At 36.5% G+C, this 12276-nt stretch overlaps 1 protein-coding gene across 4 annotated transcripts in view; it reads right to left on the bottom strand.

Annotated features, from left to right (window-relative positions):
* MSR1 (macrophage scavenger receptor 1) overlaps positions 1 to 12276 on the bottom strand; it is a 65730-nt gene that overhangs the window by 50897 nt on the left and 2557 nt on the right. For 3 of the 4 annotated variants that reach the window (XM_019921640.3, XM_073798524.1, XM_019921641.3), the window contains exons 2-3: positions 6741 to 6847; positions 5158 to 5271 (exon numbers count right to left, since the gene is read on the bottom strand). In XM_019921640.3, coding sequence (XP_019777199.2) covers positions 5158 to 5271; positions 6741 to 6843 — 217 coding nt within the window. In that variant the 5' untranslated portion in view covers positions 6844 to 6847. Of the gene's footprint in view, positions 1 to 5157; positions 5272 to 6740; positions 6848 to 11439; positions 11480 to 12276 lie in introns of those variants that run through there. The other variant, XM_073798523.1, reaches the window with a different exon arrangement.

Here is a 12276-nt window from a genome sequence, read left to right as displayed (position 1 = left end):
AAAGACAAGGAATAAGGAAAAATAATTTACCAGTAGTCTCACCGTCCTGAATTAAGTGCTAACATTTTGGTATATGCCTATCAAATTTCTGTTCCCACTATCATATTATCATCACAAAAGCAAGATTTTATATACAATCTGGAAACTAGCTTTTAATTAGTACTCTATCATAGACTTTTGCATATTATTTAATATTGTTTTACAAAAATAATTAGAATAACTACATTGTATTCTATGTGTGATTCTACCAGATTTATTTAACAAAACTCCAACATTTACTTTGCCTCTGTTTCTACTAATATATTGAACACTTTGATGAACAATCTTATAAGTAATTACTTCCTGAATTAAAAAATTCTACTAAATGGTATTTGGAGGCATACGGAAGTGCTGATATATATTTCCAAATGAGCATATGTTCTTTAAACAAGCTAATTATCCTTCTGAAAGGGTCTAGAGAAATACGTTTATAGTTTCAAAAACTGAAAAGCATAAACATTACTTTTGCAGATAAAAATAATATACAATTATACACAATGAAGAAAATGTTAAACACCATTTTATATAATCAGTGGCGGTTAAGATTTTATTGTTTTTTTCATCTCTCTTTATATATCTATATTGTTTATACCTTTTAGCTATGTATATATCAGTCTGATCCATATTAATTTGAGTGCATAAGATTTTCCATATTTGACCATTACTGAGTAATAAAGAGTAACTTAATATTGCTTAAAAGTATATCTACATAAACAGTGATATCTGATCTGTCAGTTTTCTTAATAAAATGATATGGCAATAGTATCAGCTTCATAGGTTTTTGAGACTTACATGAGATTACACATGAAAAATATTATATTCCACCCTGAGCTCAGGGTACCTGTTACACAAATGAGAGCTTGATATTTGCACAGGAACAAGCTGCCTGGTTCTGGAATCTAGTTCCATTCCTCCATTACTAGCTGGATTACTCTGAGAAAATTATTTATCTTTTCCTTGATTAGGTTTCCCCAGTGATCTAAAAGTAATAACTATCTTACAGTGGTGCTGAGGATGAATGCGATAGGGCATGTAAATCAAGTAGCACACAGATGGCACGTGTGAAAACTCTACACAAATTAAGGTGCCTTATCCTTGAAAGATATTATCTTAGTTACAGAGTCTTCACCACCTTTACTTAAAGAAGCTGTTTGATGATGGTTGTCATTGTAGCTATGATTATATTAAGTATTAAACTACATATGCAATTAAATCCCAATTAAAAATAAAACACATTATATCATATTTTCCTAGTTACATTCTCTTTAAAATTAGCTTATTTGAATTAATAAAATATGTAACTACATTTTGATATAATCCACAACCGAGACCATATTGCATGTACATTATTTTACATTTCTAAATATATCAATAAATTATACAAAATAGTATACTTCTTACTTGGATCTCATCACATTTATTAAATTAAGTGTAGGGAGCAAGTTTTGGATTGACAGCCTCATTCATGGAGTCATCAATTCTATGATTTATTTATTAAGCACCTACTATATATAAAGCACCGCTTGAGCGACTCTGGGAATAGAAAATGACTGGGAATGGACTTTGACTTTAACAATAAGAAATCTAAACTAACAATATTTGCAAAATTATCTCAAACTTGTCCCTTAAAAATTTTTCTTTTGTGATAATTACTGCCTTTTTAGGTAACAGTTAATAATCTAAGTTCTGGAGGAGAGCTGCCTGGATTAGTGATTCTTGCTTTTTCCTTTATAAGCTGTGCGTTTGAGCAAATTAATTGGTCCATGCTTCCATTTCACTATCTGTATAAATAGGATACTACTAGTCAGTGTTTAAATAATTAAATGAGCTGATATATGCAAAGTGCTTAGATCTTTTCCTGGCACATAATACACATTTGATACTTTTCAATATTTTAATTATTATTAATATTTCAGATTCAATATCTGTATGGCCAATACTGATAACAAGGGGAATTAATGTTGTGTAATATAAAAAAATTGGGAGGACGTTGAGTATTCTATGAGAAAGGTAGTATCTGTGCTTTATTTATTTTTTATTGGAGTATAGTTGCTTTAGACTGCTGTGTCAGTTTCTGCTGTACAGCAAAGTGAATCAGCCATACGTATACATATATCTCCTCTTTTTTGGATTTCCTTCCCATTTAGGTCACCATAGAGCACTGGGTAGAGTTCCCTATGCTATACTGTAGGTTCTCATTAGTTATCTATTTTATACATAGTAGTACATATATGTCAATCCCAAAAGAGAAAAACAAATATCATATATTAATGCACATATGTGCTTTAACAGACATATTGATCTAATTACTCAACCATATAATTTTTACTTTCACTGGAAATACTTCTTATTTCATATGGGTAAAGCAAAACTTCTTCACAGTATAGAAAGGGAAGACTTGATTTAACAAAATGTCATGTAACCAAGGATTTTTCTTTAATACCAAGTTCAACATGAACTGACAATAAAGGCTATTTTTTGCTTATAGACTTAAAAACACAATATTGCTTATTTTCCCAAATCTTGAATGAAAACTAATTTAATCCTTACTTTCTTTAAAAAATTTAATACTGTATCAGAAATCTAGGTAAAGAATGACAGAGTTCATATTTTCAAATGTTCATTTCTTTCATTATCATCAGAGAGATGCCATTTTGTGACTTTTCTATTTTACATTTGAAAGGAGACAAATTTTATGGCTTGTGCAAAGACCTAGGGAGAGAGTTATATTTGATTTTACAGATCACATTTGCTCTTTCATGTTGGCAAAACCTTCTTCTACCCAAAATTTATATTATTTTGAGCTAAAGGATCTTCAATGTATCAGTAACAATTTATATACATTAATCTTAGATTATATCTTATTCTTCAGAGACATTATTCTATGTCACTGTACTGTGATAGTGATCTAGTAGCTTCTTGAAGAAAAGGTAGCGCATGGAGAAGATTTTATAATTAAGAAATATCTTTCAATGTATAAGACACTTTAAATAGAGTTTTCATGTATAACACTTTATTTTATCTACTGATTTATATTTGCCAAAACAGAGTAATTTCTATCATTTCAGGGATACATTTTGTCTATATTTGAAAGTTTTGGATATCAAGTAGAGATATGTATTGCATTTTAGTTTTCTTTTGGAAAATATTCTGACCTACAACTTACAGCTGTAAATGGATTGTCAGTGTTTATTATTCAAGTATGATAGACACAGGGAGATCTGTTTCAAATTCTGGTGAATTTGGGTGCTAACGTGAACTTATAAGATTTGAACATTTTTAGCTTTTTGTCAGTCGTAATAGGTACATGCTACAGCTTTAGGAAACAAAGCTACTTCAAATCAATCATTGTCAACCCTAGAAAAAATGTGTTGACTTGGTAGTATTTTCTAATAGCCCAGAGATTTTTGAACTTGGTTAGAACCCTGAAGTCTTTCCAGACTTCAGTTCGTATTCTGCCTGGGCCTAGTAGAAAGAAGTTGCACTCCCTGAGGTTGGCTCTGTAGGCCACGGTTTGTATAAAAGTGATGAAATGTACCAAATTCTAACTGGCTATTAGCTAATGATCCCTAACAATGACACATCTTTCAGTTATGCATTTCAAACTACAGATAAGCATATACATGAACAGCACACAGATAATCTCAGTTCATCAGGAAGTTAGTTGTTTAATGACAAACATATCAGGTTCTTTTACTTAGATGGCTGTGGTTGGTTTGACAGGCTGATTGGATCCGTTTGTTGTGGTTGGCTAATGTTTTTGTTTCAAAATAGGAGTTGATTTTTACATATGGAAAGTATTTTCCTGCCTAAAATTATGACAACTCTGTTTTGTTTTGTTTTTTTATTGGCCAACCATATTTTGTTCTAAAACCCCGATTGCACTGGGAGATAATAGACCACAGAAGTTAGGAGTCAGGAGCCATGGGTGGGAACTCCAACTCCATTGCTGAACAGTTTCCTTTTGTGGATGATGAGGGTAAGCATACATCTGCTCAAGGGTAACTGTAAGGTGTATTGAGATAATCTGTGGAAAATGTATAGCCTAGTGCCTGAACATAGTACATGCTCAGAAGCATTACAAAAATGTTACAGTTATTGTTGTTTTCATTATCATTTCTTTCTTAGTAGAATTTTTGGCTATCTCTTGGAATATTCTTTAGGTTGTCTCTTGGTGGAGGAGGTTTGGCCTTTATTAGGAGAATTTTCTTATTAAACTGATTAGCATGCACATAAAAATATATCTTCCTCCCAGCCTATCTCTTGCTCGAGCATATGTCCATTTTGCCACTCACAAAGAGGAGAGCTACAAGGTATATAAATTCAAATGCCAATCAAATCCCTCAAAAATGCTCCTGAGGAAAACAATATTTACAGATTTGCTTGAGTTATATGCAAGCCATCCACCTCTGTAGAAATCCTCAAATTTATCCGCAATTCAAGCCAAACTCTCCAAAAAAAAAAAAAATGTACCTGAAAAACATCATGTAGAACCCAAGCAAAGTGTTCTATTTTTATTTTTCTTTGAAAGGATGCTAGCAGGTTATTTTTAGAGATGTTTTAAATAATACCCTTATGAAATATGTGGCCATATAAACTGTACAAATATTACTGAGGGATAGGCCATTATTTTACGAGGTTTCCTCTGTTTGAAGACTCACAGGAATACTTTCTGCTCTCAATACTAGGAGTAGAAGTGTATTTCTTGAACAACTGGCTTATTTTTATATTTTAGGCATCATTAATGTAAATGATCATGTTTATATCCTCACATTGGCAACTAGAATACTTACCATGAAATTTATGATGCATCATTAGAAATATATAGGACTTCAGGGGGTAATATTTTTGAAATGGTCTAATTATTTCCATCTTACCTTTCCATATCTATATTTTTATCTCAAACTTCCATTTTCTATGCTATTTAAAAATCTTTTTTTTTTACTTAATAACTTTGCAGAATCTATTTTTTCATGAAATAACTCTGAGGAACACTTTGTGATGTGAAGTCACCCTTATGAATCTCCCATATACAAAAGACTGAATGCTTCTTTTTGCTCCTGCAATAATTAATTCACAGGATGAGTTGCTGAGTTTCAGAACTCTAGAATACTGTACCTGCCACTATTCCGATGATAGGTACAAGAACTACAAACACAAGGAGATAAAGGGCAATCAGTGCAGCTTTGAAAGACTTCATTTTCTCTTGAAGAGTTGGGCCATTTTTAGGATCTGAAAAACAAAAGCCCAACCTACTGTTAGAAAACTTACTCTTCTTACTTAAAATTTTTGAAATCTCCAATTACATTGCTAGTATCAAACCTATTGGAATAAAAAGGGAACAAAAAATAGGTTCTTATTTATTCAGTACAAAGCAAAAGGGACAGTCACAGAAGAAGCCAATACAGGTATCAGTATGGACATTTGATTGTCTTATCCATTAATTAAACATCCAGGACAAAGTTACTATTCTCTGCAAGTTGTACTTGTCTCATTTGGGGGCACTAGCTGGAAAACTTTAGTACTGATACCATACCAACATACATGCAAACCTAAATTTCATTCTTCTATTTCACATGGGAATATATTCTGGGTGAAAATAAAATTCTTCATGCAACTATGTAATTATACCATTTTTTCAGATTTTAAGTGAGATAAGAGAAACATTATTGTCAATGATAATTATGCAAACTGTCTCTCCTAATTCCATCTCAATAGTTTTGTATTTGGATGCTTCTTATGATTTGAATATAATGTGAAAAAAATGAAATAAAATGACTCACATTTTGATTAAACTTTGGAATGGATCAATGAAGCCCATTCTCTGGATATTTCAGAACATAGTAATATTTTAGTATTATTTGTTTATATGGAACACCAATTCACATAATGGGATGCTAATTGTAGAAAAGATAACTCAATGTAGAGGGGAAACTTACTAGCAAAGGAAGACATTTCTCTGATTAAGTGAATACAAATTTCTTTCCTATGGCCATTGTTTTTATTGTTTAATCAAAAAGAAGGAAATTTTGTTTTCAGGTTGTAAACTCCTAAATTAAAACAAAAGTTTAGACATTGTTCAATAACGTTCTATGAGGGATTGAACAAAAAAGGAGAAAAGAATTAAGTAAAGAGAAGAAAACAATAAAGAAAAGGGGGAAAATTGAAGGAAAAAAGAGAAGGAGCGGGGCTTCCCTGGTGGCGCAGTGGTTGAGAGTCCGCCTGCCAATGCAGGGGACATGGGTTCAAGCCCTGGTCCAGGAGGATCCCACATGCCGCAGAGCAACTAAGCCTGTGGGCCACAACTACTGAGCCTGCGAGCCACAACTACTAAAGCCTGCATGCCTAGAGCCCATGCTCCACAACAAGAGAAGCCACCACAATGAGAAGCCTGCGCACCACATCAAAGAGTGGCCCCTGCTCGCCGCAACTGGAGAAAGCCCATGCGCAACAAGGAAGACCCAACACAGCCAAAAATGGATGAATAAATAAATAGATGAATAAATACATTTTTTAAAAAGAGAAGAAGCAGCCACACTATAAGCAAGATGGGATGTTCCATCTGTCAGGTGACTAAATTTGAAATCCAACCTGGCAGATGGAATGTACACATTTAGGGTAAGTCTCAAGACCATAATTTTACATAGTGTCACTAACTCTACGGACAATCTCCACGAGCACCCCACTCTCATTCTACTTACTCGGAGGAAGCAAAGCGGTCATTGAGTGAGCATCAAACTTCACAGATTCTGTACAGCTATTAGTGTCCTCCTGTTGATTGGGAAAGCTCTCCCACGGTTCCATACTTCTATCAAACACGTGGAGAAATATGATAATTACACATGGAATTGCTAGGGCCCTTTGGCAAAAAGTTTCAAATTGACATTTATAATTAAAATCCAATTTTAGCAAGGGAACAAGTATAATTAGTTAGTTAAATTTACATATCTGCCCTATATAGCAACATATTATACTTACCCATAAGTTTTAATTTTAACATTAAAGGACAGATTTACATGAATCCACTCATGTATCTTTCTATGTACAAATGTGTACCTGTGATTGTAGATGTGTGTTTTTTTAGAGTGAGAGGTAACTTTGCTCTCTTAGCCAAAAAAAAAACCAAAAAAAATCCAACTGGCAGAAAACAACCATTCAGCCGAAAAGAAAAAAAAAGAATTTCCCTTAGAACAAACAGTAGCTGAAAAGTTGAAGGAAATATTTCCTGTGATCTTTTATCAGAGGTTCCAGATAGAGCAAACAGTTATGCAAAATTTGGAAAAAATGTTTCCTGTGATCTTTTATCAGAGCTTCATGAGCCAAGTTTTCTTTTGCCAAGGCATCAGCTTTATTCCTTTAGAAAGATTTAACAAAGTCTAGTCACAGATTAGGAGCCAGCTTTTTTCTTTTCCTTTGTCTTCCTTTCCTTCCCTTCGCTTCCCTTCGCTTCCCTTCCCTTTCCTTTCTCTTCTCTTTGCTTCCTTTTTTTCTTTTCTTTCTCACATATTTTTCTTTCAGGGTTCCTTCACTATATACATTGGCAGCATCTCAAATATGTGCTTGTATCTTTTTAAGCACAATCTATTATATTTTATGACCCAGTCTATGTCTACGTCTCTTTAAGGTGCATCAGAATCATTTGAAGGGCTTCCTTTAAAACACATTGAGGGGCCCCACCCCCAGGGTTTCTGATATTTAGGGTAGGGGTAAAGAATTTGCAATCCCAACAAGTTTTCTAGTGATGCTGTTGCTGCCCATCTGAGGACTGCATTTTAAGAACATTTGCCATGAAGAGAAATTGTATGACTTTTTCTTGGAAACAGTTCAGTTCATTTGATTGATAAATTTAGCCTAAAGCCAACATCTTCTGATTATTATTTATTTTCTCTAATGATGAGTTATGGATTTAGCAGAGCTGAAGTTGTAACTGAGTGCACTGGCAGCTCCAGGACATCAAACTCATGTCTCCTCCAGAAACTGAAGGACAACCATTCATATGCAAACGTTCATCCTACTTTGGGAAGAGGTTTTGACAAGTAAGGATGTGACTCAACTCCTGTCAATGTATTTTTAAAAATATTACCAAGGAGATTCTTTATTTTGCAGTTTGTACCTGCATCATTCCGTAACCTGATCTTAGTTTTTTGTAAATCCTATTGATCTGACCAAGGAGTGTGTTCTTTAAATGCTTCAGCCACTCTGGAGGAAGCAGGCAGAGGGGGAATTTATAGAACCTACATTCTCTTTTCTAAGGCAGAGGTGAAGCTAAATAAACGATTATCTGGGAACATTCACTATTATAGGAAACCAAATTGATTAATTCAGGTCCAGACTCTCCTGCCATTTCCCCCCTTTTAATTCACTCTATTATTTGATTTGGATGACAGTTTTTTACTTGCCATGGAAAACAAATGAACAAACAAATAAGTTTTTAAAATGAGACGACAATAAAACTTAGCTAAATGCATTTTAAAACTACAATTCAAAGCAATTGGGGGACCTGCCTGGTGGTGCAGTGGTTAAGAATCCACCTGCCAATGCAGGGGCACGGGTTCGAGCCCTGGTCCAGGAAGATCCCACATGCCGTGGAGCAGCTAAGCCCGTGCGCCACAACTACTGAGTCTGCGCTCTAGAGCCCGCAAGCCACAACTACTGAGCTGGCGCTCTAGAGCCCGCGCGCCTAGAGCCCGCACTGCGCAACAAGAGAAGCCACCGCAGTGCAAAGCCCACGCACCACAACAAAGAGTAGCCCCCGCTCGCCGCAACTAGAGAAAGCCCGAGTGCAGCAGTGAAGACCCAACGCAGCCAAAAAAAAAAAAAAGCAGTTAGGACTGTGGCAAAGCTTTTAAACTTTGAGCTCAGTTTATAAAGGATGGGCTCACAAAGTATATACATTTAGACACCCCTGCTATGTACCTAGAAATCTTTTCCTGTCAGTCTGTCTACCAGCCCCTTCTCTACGTGTTTGACTATGGTTTTGGCTCTAATAGTTGAGATATTATGACTCCATTTTCACCTATATACAAAGGAAACATCCTTGGGACTTCCCTGGTGGTCCAGTGGTTAAGAATCTGCCTTCCAATGCAGGGGACGTGGGTTCGATCCCTGGTCGGGGAACTAAGATCCCACATGCCACAGGGCAACTAAGCAGGCTTCTCATTGCAGTGGCTTCTCTTATTGTGGAGCGCAGGCTCCAGTAGTTGCAGCACGTGGGCTCAGTAGTTGCGGCGGGCGGGCTCTAGCTTGCGTGGGCCTCAGTAGTTGTGGCTTGCGGGCTCTCGAGCGCAGGCTCAGTAGTTGTGGTGCATGGGCTCAGTTGCTCTGCGGCATGTGGGATCTTCCTGGACCAGGGATTGAACCCGTGTCCCCTGCATTGGTAGGAGGATTCTTAACCACTGCACCACCAGGGACGTTCTCAATTTTGTTTTTCTTTAGCCCTCTACACTTTGATCTATCTTTTATGGGCTTTAGAGGATAATATACATCTTTTACATTACTGTATTTCAAACTGTGATTTCTTTTCTTTCTTTATTAAAACTGAAAAAGAAAACCCTCTAATAAATGCCTACAAGTGGATTAGACTAAACGACCATATCTGGGAATTCCCTGGCTGTCCAGTGGTTAGGACTCCACACTTCCACTCCAGAGGGCATGGGTTCGATCCCTGGTCGGGGAACTAAGATCCCACATGCTGGGTGATGCAGCCAACAAATAAATAAATAAATATCTGGGCTATAGAGGTATAGAGGGTGAAAGGGAGATGAACACTAAAATCTGTTGAGTGGCATGATGAATGAAAAATACTTCCCTCTGGCTACTCTGGGTGCACCATGAGTTCTGTCTGTTTTCTGGAGCAGTGTATAACAAGGGTTAATCATGATCTGTATGAAATATCAGTATACTTTTTTCTATTAAAAATAGATTAAGTTAATCATAGATGACGTTGTCATAAGATTGCTGGCATTTTCTGTTCTTTCTTTCTTTTATTCTTAGTATCCATACTCGCTGAGACTCTCATCTATTTACATGGCAGAGCCACTACCTGCGTCCTGACCAGGCCAATACATCCAGCTCAGATCTCATGTCTCAGAATCAGATTTTTTTTTTTTTAATAATACAGCTAGCTACAATGGTGTACTTTCCACATCAACCTAACTTTTCTTTTTCCAGGATTTTTAATGTTGGCATGCCACCCATTTATATCATCTGTTTATTATTATAATCATTCTTTTTTTTTTTTACTACTTTTTACTATTTTTTGTGTAGCAAGGCATACATGACATAATCAGGTGTGTGGCAATACAGAATTAATATGGCAATGCTAGAAAAGTATGGGCATTCAAAGCAGAGGCCAGGACTTCATTCTAGATCACTCTCACCCAAAGACCCGTATCTGGTGGCATAGCAACCCCTCACTTCCTCAAAGCCATTCCTTCCACTCGATCCCAATTTTCAGATTTCAGTTCATTTTTATCTACCCAGCCAGGCATCTTAGATAGTAGCAGTGGGGTAGGCAATTGAGGGGCGAATCCAAGAGGCATTAAGAAGGAGGAGGAAATTCAAAAGAATTGATGAACAAGCATCAAAATGTAGCACTTTAACAAAGACTAGGAGAAAAAAATCAAAGAGTAGAAATTATTTTTCAGGGAAAAAATATGGCAGATACAAACAAACATATTTAGTAGGCTAGTAAAGAAAGAATGGCAGTACTAAAAATAAGGAAGAAACTCTGACACTACGGTAGAACAGGAAGTCAGGGTCAGGGAAAAAAGAAAAGAATGTCAAGACATGCAGGTCACCCATAACCTGCCACACGGAATTTGAGCTGTATTCCTCATATGGTAGAGGCAGAAGCAGATGCTGAGAAATCAAGAAGCAGTAAATGTATAAAAATGAAATGCCTTGAGTGTACACTGGAAATCTAGTCATGTTCTTGCTTTTCCGTTGAGAAGAGATGCTGAAGATAGTACTGAGGCAGTACATTGAGGACAGCGTTATTTTTTCCTGCTTGTTCTTCTCATCTCCCAAACTACTGACACTGGAGTGTGCCTGGTCTCAGTTCTTGTCCTCTTTTTATCTTTATTCACTCCCTCGGTGAGCTCACTAGTCTCATTGCTTTAGATACAATCTATACGGCTGATGACTCTCCATCTTCATCTCCCACCCAGGCCACTCCTTTTAACTGCAGACCTGGATATGCATCTCCCTAACAACACCACCATCTGGATTTCTAATATGGCCGAAACCTAGGGGTCTCCTTGTCACCCACTTTCTGTCATCCTCCACATCCAATCTACCATCAGATCTTGCTGGTCTGATTTCAAACCCTAAGCAGAAACTGACTGCTTCTCGTCACCTCCCCTCCTGCCATCCTGGCTTAAGCCCCATCATCTTTCTCACCTGGACGATTTTAATAGCTCCCTATGTGGTCTCTCAGCTTCATTCAGTTCCCTCCACTTTACTTTCCACACAGCCTCTAGAATGTTCCTCTGAAAAAAGTAAGTCAGATCATATCACTCCTCTGCTCAAAACATGTGAACACTCTCCGATCTCGCGTGGGTCCTGACTAAAAGCTCACTAGCTCAGACAGACCATTCTCCAGCATCAGATTTAAAATGGCAGCCTACCTCTTTCACTTCCTCTTCTCCTTCCTGCCTTGATTCCCAGCCCCAAACTTACCACCGTCTAACATGAAATACATTTCCCTTGTTTATCGTGTCTATTGTCTGTCTCTTTTTGCACAAGTTAGATCCATGACTCAGGAGTTTTTATCTCTTTGGTTCAATGACTAGAGAGTTCCTGCCACTTAGCATGTGTTCATCACTAGGAGAAATTCCATAAATAAATGAAAGACAAAATATTTTGCAAGATGACTGGATTTTAGACCCGGGGTTATGCCTCAAGAAAAGTCTGCATTTCACTAATGCAGAAATATAAAAAATTCTTCTGCTACACTTTGGGAAATAAAAGGTTTTTCTCTGAATTGTGTGTAAATAGGAAACTGAAACAAAAAATCTCACCCCCAAGGTTCCCACTTTTGCCTCAAAGACATTCGTGAGACTTACCAGATTCCTCCAGTTCCTTACTCCATAGTATACATGTTTTAGTAGTGTTAGAGAATATATACATGTGAGGCTTTATCAGCCAGTGAACAATTCACATAATCTAAGTGTGCCTTTAAATGCCTTTTCCAAAGTTAAGAAGAAAACTAACTTCTCATAAATTTATTCCTAACAA

The sequence above is a fragment of the Tursiops truncatus genome, chromosome 21 (assembly GCF_011762595.2).
Source record: "Tursiops truncatus isolate mTurTru1 chromosome 21, mTurTru1.mat.Y, whole genome shotgun sequence".
Lineage (NCBI taxonomy): Eukaryota > Metazoa > Chordata > Mammalia > Artiodactyla > Delphinidae > Tursiops > Tursiops truncatus.
The sequence above is the reverse complement of the archived record's forward strand: the minus strand, read 5'-3'. Positions and strand labels throughout refer to the sequence as shown.